This window comes from Sinocyclocheilus grahami, unplaced genomic scaffold, assembly GCF_001515645.1.
Source record: "Sinocyclocheilus grahami isolate Dianchi unplaced genomic scaffold, SAMN03320097.WGS_v1.1 scaffold468.1, whole genome shotgun sequence".
NCBI lineage: Eukaryota > Metazoa > Chordata > Actinopteri > Cypriniformes > Cyprinidae > Sinocyclocheilus > Sinocyclocheilus grahami.
Window position 1 is genome coordinate 822,239 of NW_015505647.1, and position 17,315 is coordinate 839,553.

Below are 17,315 nucleotides of genomic sequence, written 5' to 3' on the forward strand. Positions count from 1 at the left end.
TTTTCAGTAGTCATTACTCCAGTCTTCAGTGTCGCAGGACCCTTCAGAAATCATTCTAATATGCCGATTTGGTGCTACATATTTCTTTTTAATCATAAATATGAAAAACAGTCGAAGTGCTGGATAGAAAGTTCAAATGATCCGCATTGGTTTTATTTTTTTTGTAACAATATAAGTCTTTACGGTCACTTTTGACAAATTCAATGCATCACTGCTGAATAAATGTATTATTTTAAATGAAAAATGAAAAATAAAAAACCGTCCAGAATTATTATTAATATTTTTAGGATCGCTGAGAATTGTATTTTATTTTCATTTAAGTAATCATGCACAATTTCTTCAGCAGCCTCATAACTGTTGTTTTACTTTTGAGTTTTAAATTCATTTTCCAACATTGTTCTCTTCTAAGATCTAAAAATGAACGGGTTCAAATGTAATATATGCGTGTGTGCACAGAATCTTAATAAACTAATACAATTACCATCTCATCTATAAAGAAAGAGAAAACACTATTAATCTGGGCTTTAATTCACTTGTACATTTCATATAAAAAGAGTTGAGAAGGAAAGGTGATTCTTCATTTACATTCATTAATTCTACTTCCAGTTGACTGGCATGTAACTAGATCACATGAGACTTGAGGTGTCGCACAGCAGGTTACTGGCTCCGTCCACACTCACAACAAAACACAAGTGTAGTGCACAAGAGTAAAAACCTCAAAGGCATGTCTCCTAGTGTCTGAGCTATTCTGTACATTTAAAAAAAATATATAGGTTGCTTTCTAAATACACATTGATTATCTTAAGGGGGAAAAAAATGAACAGTAAAAACAGTTCTGCAGAACAAATCTCAGTAACGCTGTTTCCAGTGCGTGCTTGAATCAGCTATGGAGATAATACTTGTCTGCAATAACTGACAGTCCTTCTTTTAAAAGAGTTGATACCAATCATGTGCACGCACACGCGCACACACACACACACACACCTTTCTGTCCATTAAGATCAAGTGTTCATCACATCCATTTGCACTCATGGGCCAAACATACCCCAGAATCATGCATTCATAAGCATACATTCAGCACACACCTCGCCTCAACATGGAGCTGATGTTTTATACTTTTGATCATCCAAAGTCATGAAAAACCAATGGGAAAAATCTCATGAAACATGTCCAGGTAAGATTACACCCCAAAACCAAACAGGAAGAAAAAAAAAAAAACTCAAAAGTGACTCAGATTAGAGTCTAATGATTGAACAGTATTTGGACTATTACGATAACACAAACAATTCTTAAAGAAAATAATGCCTTTTTCTTTTTTCTTTCTGATTTAGGGCGAAATATGACCAGGACATGTTCTTGGCAGGTTTCATGAGATCTTAATGTAGAGCATTACTACAAGTTAAAACACAAGCCCTTTGCTCATGCTGAAATGACAACACAGAACCTTCAAATCCAATCAAAAACAAATCACAAATGGAACATTTTAAATTGTGCAGAAGCATTGACTAAGACTACGCCACACTGACACTCTCACGGTGAACCTCACTGTATTGCTGTCAAATACTGGTTACACTTCTGAGTGCTGGAAGTGCATGTGAATACTGAGACAGAGAGCATAGACTTACATTTAGCCACTTAAATCTTGCAGCTATGTTCAGATGTGGCCTTGCAAACTCTCAAAAAACCTGAAGTGTACTATTAACCGCTGTCATAATCACAGTGTTGCTTGCCATAGGAATACTGAGGCAGCACCACAGGGATAGAAGGCATCAGTCGCTTTGACAGTTATCCCTTTTAGTGTCTTGTAAGCTTGAAAGAGTTGTTCAGATGGGCACTGAACTCACTGCTGGATGTTCTTCTAACATTGTAGTTGAGTTCTCAAGAGTTTTAGGGTGAAAGAGGAGAGAACAGAGTGTACAAACATATTTGTCCACTAATAATGTCAGGGAACCCAAACTATTCTGGAGTTTGAATATCTCATTGGACTTTTAAAATGGTGACTTTTAATACCGTTGCTTTCCCACAACGTAAACCCTCTACAAACCCTCCAAAAACTTACATACATATAGAATATTTACAATCATAAATAGTTATCAAAAGCAGTATTGAAGCCCTAATTCTACTGCTGCACCAAGTGCTGGTAACTCTCTCACTGGAATGTGGGTAACCGGACTCAAAAACACACCATGATCAACCGAATTATGACATAAAAACTGACAAAAGCACAGTGCAGACAGACACTTCTGGCTAGGTCTGAGGGCACGTAGTGTCCTTATCTAGTGTTGAATTCTGTAGTGTAAAAACAGCGGCATTCAGTCAACTCTATGGAACCCGAGAGTGTACGATACACTCGCTGTGAGTGGGCTTCATCTCAGCGCAGCCAGGATGAGGGGACCCACTGAGGTTCAGTGTCTAGTTTATTGATGAGACGCAGCAGCTCCTGGTAGGCCTTGTCCTGGTCGGTGTTCACGATGGCGGCGTCAAACAGGTGGCCGTAGTTCTGCTCCATCTCACGGGCCTTCTCAATGATGTCTCTCAGCTCCTCAGGCTGAAACAAGAGAAAAGAACAAAAAGGGCGTGAAACCATGAAAATGGGAGTAGTAGTCCCAGAACATGATTTTGCGTTTAAAATGTGAGACAGAGGGCAGGGGAATAAAAAAATGCAAGGGCTCAAGATGCGTTCTTTAGAAGTTTGAGGACCATGTCATGCACAAGATTCTACAAAAGGCTTGAGACTCAGGCACACAGATCTAAGATGTCTGTCTAGTGCATGTTTACATAGAAAAACAATGGAACATCAACACCGTGGAAGGTGAAAACATTCTATGTGAATGGCTCCTGAGAGGTGATATTTCAGGGCCGATGTTTACCTTTGGGTTTTTGTTGTCTTTAGCTAATAGGGCTCTCAATCGCTCCTGGGATGGAGGAGCAATGAAGATAATGTAGGGCTTGAGGTCCGAACTGCGCAACACCTTTAAAGACTAAAAAGGGAGAAGAAACAATTAATAACAACAATCCTAAAGGAAATGCAGGTGGTACTTGACTTCCAAAATTTGCCACCAAAATGCTAAGGCAGAGGTGTCCAATTCTGCTCCTGGAGGGCCACCTTCCAGCAGAGTTTAGCTCCAAATCTAATTAAACACACCTGAACCAGATAATCAAGGTTCTAGGTAGATGTGTTGGAGCTAATCTCTGCAGCAACGTGGCCTCCAGGAACACAATTGGTCACACCTGTGCTAGGGCATTGTTTCTAAAAGCCGGGACACACCAAGCCGACTTCAAATAACTAACGGCGACGAAAGCCGACGGTGTTGTCGCCTCACATCGGCAGCATCGGACCAAAACACACTGCACAGACTACAGCCGACGGCAAACTAACACGTGCGTTCTGCGCATGTGTGAGAGGAATTAACTGTCTATATCAGTAGCTATCAATAGTATATATTCGTCATTCAAAAGGAGAAACCGAAACAAAGATATACGAGATAAACGCAGATATACGAAATGTAAACAAAGCAGCGCTTGCTTACCATTTTCAACATCAGCAACGTTGATAACTTTAATCATTTTAAGCGGCTCATGTTGTTATGAAAACATTCGCGTATTAGAATGATTGGGAAAGATCACGTAACTTTTAAACAGCCATCTGTCTTCATTTATGTGCTTGTTTTCATCACTTTCGCTTTAATTCTCGGGCACTGACTCGTTTGCTAAACTGAACATCCAATCAGAGCTCTCACTCGCGCCAACGTCCCCAACGCCGATTCAACATGTTGAATTGGGCAAACTGCCGCCGATGTGAGCCCGACGAGTGGAACACACCAAACAAACTAGCCCGACCATCGCTCGCCATCGGCCTGACATTAGCCAACGGCCGACCATCGGCTTGGTGTGTCCCAGCCTTTAGGTGTTCTGAGTGGTCCATCTCACCTGAGTGTGTACACAGAGGAGGCAGATTTTGCCTGTGTTGATGACTTGTCGGACTGAGTCTGTGCTGGTGCCGTAGAGGTTCTTTTCAAACTCTCCAGACTCTATGAACTTCCCTGCTGCAGAGTCCATCTCAAAGGCCTGACGGGACACAAAGTGATAATCGCGGCTATTCACCTCGTTATCACGACGGCTTCGTGTGGTGTCTGTGGCAAAGAGAGTTTGCAGCTCAGGACATTACATAGTAACACAAGCTGAAAAACAAGTATGTTTTCTGATACTTACGAGGAACAGCACCAGCAAACCTGTCCGGCTCACTTGAGAGGAGTCTTTGTCGGAGCTCATTTTGACCACAGTTTGATGGGCCAATGAGAGCGATGGGCCGTTTGCGATTGGCTGGCTGGTGATATAGTGCCATCTCTTCATATGTAAGAATCTCCTCGTTTTCAAAGTCTGCAGAACAATAGGAAATGGATGAGATGGAGAAACTACAACAAACTACTGTAGAACTCAACAACAACAACAGTCTGAAAAGATTCACCATCATTTTTATTAGCATTGTATTGCATCTTCTTTCGCTTCTTCTTGTTCTTTTTTGCACACCAAAGTTTTCCTGTCAAGAGAAGATGAGAATTTAGAGTTGTGCGCACATGCATTTAAGAGTGTGCATGAGCTCTGCGACCCTAACCTGATTTCTCAGGCTCTTTATCCTCCTCTATGGTTTGCTTCATTGCCTCTCTCTGCTGCTGGAAACTTTTGCCTGGACAATCAATGAGAAAAAGACATGTATGTGTGAAAGTCAATGCCAAAAAAACTAGGAAGAAATATTTAAAGAAGAATCTGGATCCACAGAATAGCATGTGAGATACAGTACCAGGGACCAGGCCAGCAAGAGGCTGGTTGTCTTCATCCCCGTCTCTGTAGGCCTGCCACCAGTTGGGGTCATCTTGACTGATTATGTGGAGGATATCTCCCTTCTGAAAGCACAGGCCGAGCTCTCGACATGGAACGTAGGGGTCATCTGAGGGGTCGTAGTCAAAATGTGCCTTCACATGCATCTGGGTGAATACAGGGACATTTAATCACTTTTAAGTGGTTTAAGGTTTAATCACTGATAAGTTTTATTTATGCATTGCTTTACTCAAGCAGTAATTAATTTAGTTCTGACTGAAGGCCTCACCACAGTCTCTTTAATAGGAGGTGGTTTGATCTGCGCGCTGGGAATGAGAACGAAAGTCAGTACGCCATGCATGTCTGCCTGTGAACATGGAAAAACAACAACATTCAGTGTTCAGTGGCCTAAGAATGTTTTTGGATACTTCAGTACTTAAAAACCAAACAGACTTCTTCCTGCCAACTTTTTTTTTTTTGTTTGTTTTTTTTAAGTAATTACCAGGATGTCGAAGACCTCGTTGACATCTTTGCCACGGATTTCCACACCGTTGATCTCCAGGATCTCATCTCCTTCATGCAGAAGGCCACTGTTTTCTGCTGCCCCTCCTTTCACGATGCGGCTGATGACTACGCTGTCCATGTCGTTTCTAACAGTCGCTCCCTGCATAAATACGCATGTGCACATTAAGCTAAAATACAGGTCAAATGTCAAGAAGTGCATAATATTCTGAAGAAAAGCAATGAAAGAACGTCCTCACCAATGGGATGTCCTTTGCTTTCTCAATCCGCACGATTTTGACAGTCTCCCCGCCCCACTGGGTGAGAGTCTCACTTTGACTGACAGAAGGAACAAGAGGCTCCAGCTGCATCTCTTGTTCAGCCACACTGTCATGGGCCATCATTAGTGCCTGAAGGATATAGAGAGCCAGAGATGATGGGTTATATTCAGGATAAAAGCCAAAGAGTTCTACAGAGTAGACATGAGTCTGACCTCAACGTCATGTTATAGAATTCAAAAGAGCTCAGGCTCTCGGACAGGGATTGTGATCACAGCTGTGGTCATCGGCACAGCAACAGAGGAGAAATTGGGGGGAATTGGGGGATGTGTGCGCATGTGATGGAGACAGACCTGCACCTGAGGAGTTTTGAGCAGGGTGCCTAGCTCAAGTCCTTCCTTCTGCGAGCTGTTGTGCATCATGACCTCCACCTGTGAGGACAGATTCAACAACATCAGGTCATCATAGCAATACAACAACACTACTACATTTATCATGCCTTAAAGTACATTAGTAGAAAGTGCTGAATTTGACTTAAACACCTTTGACAAATTGCATTTCAATTTGTATAATATACACTTAAAATCAAAGGTTTAGGATCAGTAAATTTGTTCATGTTTTTGAAAGAAGTCTCTTATGCTAATCAAGGCTGCATTTATTTGATCACAAATATAGTAAAACAGTAATATTGTAAAAACATTATTATAAAAGTACTAAAATAAATACAAAGTACAAACTTAAAAAAAAAAAAAAAACTTTTCTATTTTAACATATTTTAAAATGTAAGTTATTCATGTAATGGCAAAGCTGAATTTCAAAATATGCTGATTTGGCGTCCAAGAAACATTTCTTATTATTGTTAATGTTAAAGACAATTGTGTTTTTTAATATTTTTGTGAACACTGTGATACATATTTTTTTAGGATTTTTGGATGAATAGAAAGTTCAAAAGAACAGCATTTATTTGAAATAGTAAACATTTGTAACAATTATTTAATTAATCCATTCTGAATAAAAGTATTAATTACTTTCCAAAAGAAAAAAAAACTGACCCTAAAGTGCTGACCCCAAACTTTTGAACATACAGTGGGGCAAAAAAGTATTTAGTCAGCCACCAATTGTGCAAGTTCTCCCACTTAAAAAGATGAGAGAGGCCTGTGATTTTCATCATAGGTATACCTCAACTATGAGAGACAAAATGAGAAAAAAAATCCAGAAAATCACATTGTAGGATTTTTAAAGAATTAATTGGTAAATTCCTCGGTAAAATAAGTATTTGGTCACCTACAAACAAGCAAGATTTCTGGCTCTCACAGACCTGTAACTTCTTCTTTAAGAGGCTCCCCTGTAACTGAACTGAATCCGACTGAATTATTGAACAGAGTCCAGCAGATTTAAAAGAAAATGAAGTATTATTCACATGCAAACACTCTCTTTTAGTTTGAATAGTTCATTGCTAAGTGCCATTAATAGCACAAACGCAGATGCTCCCCTATTAGCCAGTCTGCTAATTGACCTTTTGTTGTTGTTAACCACTGAATACTCTGAATCCTCTTGTCCTGAATTGGTCTTTGATGTTACAGATTTCCAGGCTATGTATTCTCTGGGTTCACATTTTCAAACAATGCAATAACAGTATCAACAAATTAATAGTCAACAATAAGACACATTTAGCAAAGTGTCACTTCACCTCTAACAGTGCTTCTAAAAAGAGATGCAAAGAGCAAGTGACAAACATCAAAACAAATGAAGTTGTTCTGCTTCACAGCTGCAGAGAGTTCCTGTCTCACATCTCTTCATGTGTCCTTGAAAATGGGTTTAATATATCCATTAAACTTTCATGTTGCATGCTTCCATTCAAAAGTTTGGAGTTCTGTTGGTGTTCACTTTCTTAATAAATGTCCCTGGTCTAATTATGCATGAATCATCAGGGCATAGTCTAAAGAATTTTTTTTTTAAGATTTCACAGTGTCATCAAAACCTAACAACTTTCGCTACCTCTGAAATGATTTTTTCTGCTGACAAATGTGGAAAAATAATAACCAAAAATATCACGGCCTACTTTTAAGATCTAAAGAAATCCTGATGGATGAAATCAAGTCCACTTTTACATTATTTCCCTATAAATATTCAGTTTTACTTAGAAAGGTCACATTGCAGAAATTAAACTGTGCTAACCATGCACACTCAATCTCAGATGATAACTGTCATACATAATCACTTTGTGGCAAAGGAATGAGAAATGAGCCATATGACTAATGCAAAACGCTAAGATACTGAACTGAATCCGACTGAATTATTGAACAGAGTCCAGCAGATTTAAAAGAAAATGAAGTATTATTCACATGCAAACACTCTTTTAGTTTGAATAGTTCATTGCTAAGTGCCATTAATAGCACAAACGCAGATGCTCCCCTATTAGCCAGTCTGCTAATTGACCTTTTGTTGTTGTTAACCACTGAATACTCTGAATCCTCTTGTCCTGAATTGTTCTTTGATGTTACAGATTTCCAGGCTATGTATTCTCTGGGTTCACACATAAAAAACTTACACTCTGTGAGCCAGAACAGCCGGCATTGTAGTCTACTCTACCAGGAAACAGTCCTCCATAAAATGCGCTGCACACATCTGAATATTTGGGTTGAACTGTTCTGGAACAGTGTTGTACTTAACCAATGTTTTCTAATCGTGTCCTCTTTTGGAAGGCCAAACAAAGTAGTTTTGCTTTCACAACGAAACACACAGCGCCTTCCCGACATGGCGGCGGCGGCAACAACAATACTACAGCGAGAATAAAAGTTACGCCTTCTTTCTTTGCGTGAACATTTTGGCGGCGTTATGCAAATCTTCCCACATCGTGACGTAGACATGTGGGGGCGTGTTAGAACGAGCCGTTTTAGGTAGGCGTGGTTGACTCTTAACTTTTATAAAGAATATCTCTTTGGATTTGAGACTTTATAGTCTTTGCAACTTTACAGATCTTCTTTATGCAGCAAGAGCTTGTAACACTCCAAAGAGAAAGGAAAAATTTAAATCGCATCATATGACCCCTTTAAGATGTCTCCAAATGACAGATAAAGTGGAGACAAATCAAACATGCTTTTTAGACATTCTAACAACTTTAGTTTACATGTGGTCCCTAATTGCAAATCAACTAATTCACAAACACACTTTTTTAAAAGCTCCTTCACCAGGTGGAATGTGGACAATCATGTGACTATGACATTATGCCCACAGACTGCTGCATTTAACCATGAGTAGTTTGACGAAGCAGACGCAAGCCTTTTCTTTTTTCCAAGTCTTTTGTTTATTTTTTTATTTTTTCAAGCACCTACCTTGGCCTTCAGAGGGGAAAAAATCCACCACGTTTCTTTGTCTGGCAGCTTTTTACAATTAGTAGGCCTATTCTGATGCCAAATGTGTCAGAGCATTTCTTATGTATCCATATTTACCATGTATGCATGTTTCCCGCTCATCTTTTACTCAATCCACATATTTAACAAGTGCCGCTCACCTCTTGTGCGAGGCTCTGTGCGTGGTCCATCATGGGGTAAGGAGGGCTGGGCCGGTTCATATAGTGGGCTACAGCATTATGAATGTCGAAGGCTTTCTGGAAGTCACGCTTCTGGACCAGCTGTAGAACCAGCTCTATGTCCTCTTGACTCTGAGAGTCATTCAAACTATGCTGCACCTGCTTGAGGGACATCAACAGGTCCTCCAGCTCTGAAAGCACAAACACAAACTGTAAGTATGCCTGCAGATCACTAATGTCTCTCAAAAACACCCTGCTTGTTAAAACAGAAGAAACAGTAAGTTCACAGAGGAACAACAGTACATACCTCTGAATCATTCACCCAGAAACCCGATGACATGGCCTCTCACAAAGACTCCCCCACTGAGCATGTTTATTGTTCGTCATCCACATCGCACAACGTTTGACTAAATCAAAGATGTTATTCAGCTATTCTAGCGTTGTCCTTGACTAACCAAGTTTCATCTATGCTGTAATTCTCCTTTATAGTGTCTAACTCGGAAGAGAATGGCGAGACACAATAGGAGTGAGACATGTGGGTGTGTTTTCCTTGTGTGGTGTGTAATGTCTAAGTGGGTGGCTAATAGAGGTATTAGTGGGTAAATCAAATATCCTAAGTGTTGCCTTTGCTTTGTTCTTGACAGGACATTTTATGCACAATTTAGTGCTACAGAGAGTTTTAGACTGTCCAAAAACAGCATGGAGAGAATGTGACAAGCAATGCAGAGAGATGAACTAGAACACAAACAAAAAAGGAAAACCGAGGAAAAAACAGTATAGCAAGAGTGGTCTGGGCCAGAATGTTTCATAAAAGCCTTTTTAATTAACCTCCCCCATCGGCGGGTCCTCTTCTCCCTCCCTGAGGAATTCTACTCACACACATCCCTCGGCCATGACTTACAGCAGTAACTCCAAGTGCCCCTCTCATTTGCACAGTAACTCAGTTCGTTCATCCTTGCCATGCATTCTGGACTTCCCCTTAATGGAGATCTATTCAAAACCAAGAATTTACTGGAAGAGCTGAGCATGTGTATCTGTCTAATCTAATGGATTAAACTCTAGTGAAAGGCTTCATGTCGAGAGAAACTAAAGAGAAAAACTAAGAGGAAAGCAATGAAAGGTGAAAAACATAAAAAAATATATTTTTTAAATCAGCTAAAAACATAAAGATAATGAGGCATATAAATCTTATTTAGTTTCAAGTCCAGGAGCTCTTTGGCTCTTGAACACTCTTAGTCATCAGTAACACCGCTCTTTGCCTCCTCTAAGAATGACTTCACTCATACATGCTGATTTTCAGTTTCAAACTCACATTTCCATAATCATGTGTGCCATTTTGTCACTTTTTGTCATATGATTGTGGAAAGTAATGGTTAATTGTTATGTTTTTTGGACACTTTATAAGTTTGAATGTCACTGCATATCATGCACTGTTATTTTAGTATTTTTTTATATAATATTATAGTATTTATGAACCATTCAAATTAGCTTTTATTATAATATTTTCATTTTAATGCAAGTTTTAGTAATCTTTTGTTTTTCTAATTTTTATTAGTTTTTAATGTTTCTAGTTTTAATTTGGTTTTATTTCAGTTCTAGTTTTAGTACTTCAACTTAACTAAAAGTTTCCAATTTTCATGTTATTTATATTTATATATTTATTATATTATTATTTATAATTATTTTTTAACTACACTGATAGTATCCGATTTATCAGTCTATCACTATTAAGGATAGAAAGGAGTAAGGACAGAAACAATGTAGAGAAGAAAGTGGGAATGAAAAATGTTGCAAGCCAGATTCAAACTCATACATTCCCTTTGAGCACCATGACTCAATGTGTAGGCTAAACGCCATGGCTTTCACACTCACAATACTGCTGCTTGCTCTGCACATGTCAGAGGCGGGTTTATAGCAGCAATCTTTGGAAACAATGCCCATTAGCAGTTTATGACACCCACCTAGTAGAGCTGGTGGTGCAGTGAGGTTCTGCAGACCACCTATGGAGCCACCCGGACCTTCCATTTGCTCGAAGGTGGGGTTATCGATGCCCACTTTGGGATTCTGGGAGAGTTTCTTGAGGCGCATGGACGAGTTGAGGTCAAGTTCCTGTCGGTTGCGGCCCTCTTCCTCCCGTCTCCTGCGGTCCTCCTGCTGCTGACGGATCCTTTCCAGCTGAGCGCTGCGTCTGACGGGCAGGGTGCGGGCACCCAGTTCACTGGGGCAGTCCACAGCCATCTCCCTGTGTCTCTGCACCACCTCCTCCAGAAAGTCAGTGCCTCCGCCGCTCCCTCCCCCGCCATCTGACTCGGTCACATATCCGTTCATGTGGGAGGTGGTCATCATGGCTGTGCGTGTGTGGTGTGAGTGTGTGTGAGGTATGAGTGTTAGGAGGGGTGCTTTCTGCATGGTGTGAGGGCTGAGGCCATGACAGCAGGGCTGAGGTCAGTTGCAGCTCCAGACAGAGAGCCACACCTGGAAAAGAGGGAACAGCGGTAAGAGGAGCTTTCCACAACCAAGGATATTTTATGTACATTTCAAAAACACATTCATTCACATTTATACACATTATCTTTTCATTTAAAATTTCACCCATATAGCACATTTTTATTTACAAGCTTGATTTAATCTAACCCTAACCTTGAGTATTGAACATAGGCTAATTCAGAATTTTTCAGCACTGTTTGTGCTACAGGCATGAATGATACCCAGGGATGATCCCTAGCTCTGTTTATACAACAGTACAGGAGCGCAGTAACGGGCCCGTTACTGATACCAGTATCGGTATCATACCCGATACTGTGCTCCTGTACCTGTATATGTTTTGCTTGCTTTATATAAGTCTTTGTAATACAAATCGCAGCACATTTCAGATGAAAAAAACTTGACTTATATTTCAGAAAAAGATTTATATTTCAAGATTTATATATAACAAGTAGAGCCCGACCGATATATCGTTTTGCCGATATTATCGGCCGATATGAGCCTGTCGCCGATATATCGGTATCGGCGAATATGCCGCCGATATCAAATTTTTTTTTACAGAGCATATAACGCAGATAAAATGCTTGGAATTGTGTAATTACTTAGTTTGTCCAGCAGAGTTTGTCGCACTCTATTGTTTGCTACTGGCGACCTGGATGAAACGCTTTAAAGCTTAAGTCAATGGAAAACCACTGAAACTTTGAACGGCCATATCTCCGTAACGGCGTGACGAATCCGCACCAAATTCAGGGGATCCCTTCAGCTCGAGAAACCCTCTCGAACGCGACTCCAGTGTACTTCTAGAGGCCCGCTTTCGAATGAGACCACCGCCACGTCGATAGCCCCCGGGGTTTGGGAGTTAGGGGTTGTTAAATTCACGGTCCGGCGCCGACCGATCAAGCGATCCCGGGGGGCTACCGACGCGCGGAGGGTGGCATTCGAGAGGGCTGCTCGAGCTGAAGGGATCCCCCGAATTTGATGGAGATCCGCCGGCGTATTCGCGAGATAGTGACACCAGGCTACACTTTCACTTCAGTAAGGAGGTCTCTTGTTCAGGCAGCAGCATTCAAGTGTTGTCTTAATCGACCGGAAGTGCCCTGCGAAGTGGACCTCACATGAAATTCCGCCATGATTCCAGTTCCAAGGAAACGTACACGTTACATTCAAAGGGCATTAAAGTGCACGAGAAGTGAATTTATATTTAGGGATGCACTGAATGTTCAGCAACCTCAGTGTGGAAGCATTTAAACTGTGGTAGAAAGACGCAAAAATCATTACTAGCACCGACAGCGAGAGACCGTTTAGGACTGCATCGCGTGTCTTCAATGAGAAGAGGAAGGGGTGATTGTTGCTGGTTACTGTATGATGATTGAAATCGCAAAATGGCCTTAAACAATAGTAAATAAACTGCAGAACTTTGTTTTCTAATACACGCGCGCATTGCATGTATTCTGACAGCGCTGCACGAGCTCGTAGCAGATCTTCTTGTTAACCAGGGTTCAAAGTGTAAGCGCGAGGAAAATCTGCACTGTGTAGCGTCTGCGTAGGATCATGCATGAGCGTTGGACTGTTTATGGCTTAAGAGACCCCTTTTAGCCTTTTGACATTTGCATATAAATTACAGTTCTGGTCAGAGACTTTACGTTCGTATAGGGGTTTTAAATTGCCTGTCTGTGTGTGAAGGCAGTAGCGCAAATCCTTGAATGAATGTTCCGAAGTCAAAAACTTCAACGGAATAAAGTTGAATGGAATTGAATTGAATTAAAGTTGAATAAACTTCAACTTTACTGTTGTCGGACTCATTTTGGATAATAAAGTTTATTGTTAAATACCCTGCCTCCATCATTACATATCTTTGTCACATCATTATAACTGTTTGATCACCACATTTGAGTGATCATTGCAAAAAATGTGTTTATGTATATATATTCTGTTTATGTATATACTGTATTCTATATATATAGCACCAGTCAAATGTTTGGACACACGGATGGGAAAGTGTCCAAACTTTTGACTGGTATTGTACTATAATATACACAAAGAATATCGGCCGACATATCGATATCGGACTTTTTTTACTCCCAAATATCGGTCCCAAAAAACCCATATCGGTCGGGCTCTAATAACGAGTGGTACCCTGCATTATAACAGGATGACAACTGATGACAGTACTGAGCTGCTGCAATGGAGCAGCTCTAATGTAAAAGCTTGTACAATACATTTTAATTATTGCATTTAATTAATAATTTTGTTTGCTAAATGAAGCCAGCTAACATGATTCTTCTATACACTGGATATATTAAAATACAGGTATTGGTATCGGTATCTGAGAGTACAAAAAAAGTATCGGCATCAGACTCATTCTGGAAAAAGTGGTATCGGTACCAAAATGCACTTATAAACCTCATAGCATCATGCTATAAATTACACAAGAATGCCCTGCTTATTTCCCTCAAGACATTAGCATTGTGGCAACAGGTTTTGCCCAGGCAAGCACTAATCATTTCTTTTAGAATTTTTTTTTGCTTTTGTCGTAATATATTTTGTAGTCTAGCCCAGACTAGTCATCCATAAAGTATGTAGTTCATTAGCGAAGCTGACTAGCGAAGCTATCCATCACGTATCCAGTTGTTTTGACATTTAGTTTCTTTGTCTTTCTTATAGGACAGTGAAAATTTGTCAGTTGAGGGAGAGAGTGGACGAATGTGATCCCTTTATTCATGTTTGAATGTGTCTGTGATCAGATCAGCGAGTTTCTGTAAAGCTGAGCTCACGTGCGCTTGCGGAGGAATGTAGACACTGACGAGAATGAATGAGCAAAACTCCCGCGGCGAATAGAACGGCTTACAGTTAATGAAAAGCACTTCTAGATCTGAACAGCACATCATCTTTAACACAGTTACATCTGTAAACCACCTCTCATTGATGTAAAAGCATGTCCCGCCGCCGTGTGATTTCCCCGTTGATTCTGCGTCACGATCTGCTCTGAACAGCTGAAAGCCCGGGAGACTCAACGCGCTGTCCGGAATGGCGTCTTTCAGCCAGGTTTCCGTGAAACACAGAGCAGCAGAGTTTGAAAAATCCTTATTTGTCCGGGAGAGCAGGAGGAGTTCGTCCGTTTTGTTGGGTAGAGAGCGGAGGTTCGCCAGATGGATGCTAGGCAACTGTGTCCTGAATCCGCGCTGTCTGAGCTTCACGAGCACGCCGGCTCGCTTCCCCCGTCTGCGCGTCCTGAAGCACTTGATCAGCGCCGCAGTTCACCCGACTACAATGTCCAGCAAAACATCAGAATAATTGAAAACCGGTGAAATATCGGGTGGTGTGTACTTCTGAATGTCCAGCAATTCGTCTCTGGTGAAACTAATTGCAGGGATATAACCAAAGACAGGACAAACTAACAAAAACATAAAAACAAATGCGGAGCACGCCACGGAGGCAGCCATCAACGTCGGCGCCATCGCGAAGAAATTCAGCGGGGTCTCGTTTTTTTTGTTTTGTTTGGTGTGGTTCGCTTTCACACTGCCCTTTTTGCAAGTGAACCAGAAATTGTAAACAAAACCACACGTGTGCTAAGGCAATCCATTAATTGGACAGTAATTCTCAAGCATACCAGAGTTCGTTTGGGACCGGACCAAGACCGCCTCTTCAGCTGGGTCTCATTGCGGTTGTTTGGTCCGCACCCGAGTGCGATTGCTGTATTCACACCTACCCAAAAGATCCGCAACAAGGGGGGAAACGAACTTGAGTTTGATTTAATCGAACCAAACAAGACAGGTGTGAATACACCCTGAGAAAGTTCAAACATGATTAAAGGCAAGTGAACAGCCAGTAAAAAATAAGAAAAAATACACAAATTACAAGCATAGAGAAAATTCCTACAGTATAGTCAATTCTAGACAGTTTCTACCACTGAAAACTGAAACGCTGCTTGTTTTTAAGCAGCGTTGGCCTCTTGTGATTTCAACCAAAATGAAGAACCGTTCTGCAACTTCCAACAAGACCTCAGCTGGGTCTCATTGCGGTTGTTTGGTCCGCACCCGAGTGCGATTGCTGTATTCACACCTACCCAAAAGATCCGCAACAAGGGGGGAAACGAACTTGAGTTTGATTTAATCGAACCAAACAAGACAGGTGTGAATACACCCTGAGAAAGTTCAAACATGATTAAAGGCAAGTGAACAGCCAGTAAAAAATAAGAACAAATACACAAATTACAAGCATAGAGATAAATACAACAGAACAAAGTTATAAATAAAATAAGCACTGTGTAGTGTTCACTGTTGGCTTGCTGCAATAGTCTGTGTTGACGGTGTTACCGGTGTTAACCCGCAACACCGGTTACATCACTTGCCCACCGTGGCACCACCTCCACCGTCTTTTTGATTTTTTTTATAGCAATAAAAATCATTTAGTTGTGAACTAAGTTGTCAGGAGTGCTTCAGTTGGAGTGCACGTGTCGATTAACCGGTGGGAAAATTTCATCACCGTCAAAACCCTAGTTCACTCTATAAATTAAATATAGATTAATATTTGTCAAAGCTGTGTTTTGTTGTTTGATGAGCATTAATGACAGTAGCAGGTATTTATAGGCTGCTGTCCCTTTAAGACCTGATGCACGGATCCAATATAATGATACACATCCAATTTCTTTCTCAGCAGTTTTCATTCACTTAAAGGTGCACTAAATGATTTTTGAAAAATGCTTTTGACCACAGTGTCGGACCGAGTCCCAAACACACTCGCAGCCAATCAGCAGTAAGTGGCGTGTTTCATAATAATAGGGAGAAGAGAGCGCTCAGTGAGTACACAGGATGGATATTAGCAGATCGACTATAGATAGCGAGAGATGGCAGACAAAAAAATAAATAAATAAATAAATAAAAAAAAGAGGAAAAATTTGGAGGAACAAAACATTAAAAGAAGGGTTACGATCGGGCAAGAGGTAGGACCCGCTTAAATATCGGAGCAGCTTTCCAGCGTTGGAGAGACCTCAAGGAGCAGGGAGGCCTGGAATCGGACACCGAGGTAGCTTTGTTTCTTCTTGATAGGTGAGTTACATTTATTTAGCTTTTTCACACAACTTTTCTGTGTTGGCTTTTGCTTGAATATGCCTTGGCTGGCAGGCATAGCAAATTCCACCATCGTCGCTGCCAGTGTTGTGTACGTATGTGTGGGGCGGAGTTATCAAAACAGAGGTCCTGTTGGGGTATGGGCGTGTTTGTTTTGGTGCTTTCAAATATCAACATTGTTTGGCAAAAATCGCTTTGTGCACCTTTAAGACATAACCGACTGCATTTACCAGAATGACTGTCGAGATGGGTATTTTGTCACAATTTTAAGTGTATGTCTGTTCAAACTAGGGCTGTCAAAATGGCTGTAATTTATATAATTAAATATTATTAAAATTTGAATTATATTTGAATTTAAAATGCATAATTTCAGTTAGGGTGAAGAAAAGCTTTTGGCTTCTCTCCTGAGGCCACAAGAGGGTGCATCGAGCAAAATATCTGTGGGAAAAAAGTGCATAATGTTTAAAATAATTTTTATAAACAAATTACAATTAATTAAGTTGCTTAAACAACTAAACAGCATCATGTATGTATGCATAGTTTAATACAAAGGGCGGAAAGCCAATCACACAGAGTACATTTTTCATTTAAAAAGATGCAGTGGGATGGGGAAAAAACCCTCCATAAAGTCTC

The 17,315-nt window shown here is 40.6% G+C and overlaps 1 protein-coding gene across 2 annotated transcripts in view; it reads right to left on the bottom strand.

Moving 5' to 3' along the window:
• Window positions 1-1,975: 1,975 nt before the first annotated feature.
• Window positions 1,976-17,315, bottom strand: part of LOC107553288 (MAGUK p55 subfamily member 5-A-like) — a 45,964-nt gene continuing 30,624 nt past the window's right edge. For both annotated transcript variants that reach the window (XM_016235479.1, XM_016235478.1), the window contains 13 exons: window positions 11,091-11,604; window positions 9,112-9,320; window positions 5,951-6,028; window positions 5,580-5,729; window positions 5,321-5,482; window positions 5,108-5,185; window positions 4,802-4,985; window positions 4,616-4,687; window positions 4,469-4,540; window positions 4,213-4,380; window positions 3,931-4,133; window positions 2,871-2,981; window positions 1,976-2,548 (listed from right to left, as the gene is read on the bottom strand). In XM_016235479.1, coding sequence (XP_016090965.1) covers window positions 2,372-2,548; window positions 2,871-2,981; window positions 3,931-4,133; window positions 4,213-4,380; window positions 4,469-4,540; window positions 4,616-4,687; window positions 4,802-4,985; window positions 5,108-5,185; window positions 5,321-5,482; window positions 5,580-5,729; window positions 5,951-6,028; window positions 9,112-9,320; window positions 11,091-11,538 — 2,112 coding nt within the window. In that variant the 5' untranslated portion in view covers window positions 11,539-11,604 and the 3' untranslated portion in view covers window positions 1,976-2,371. The remainder of the gene's footprint in view (window positions 2,549-2,870; window positions 2,982-3,930; window positions 4,134-4,212; window positions 4,381-4,468; window positions 4,541-4,615; window positions 4,688-4,801; window positions 4,986-5,107; window positions 5,186-5,320; window positions 5,483-5,579; window positions 5,730-5,950; window positions 6,029-9,111; window positions 9,321-11,090; window positions 11,605-17,315) is intronic.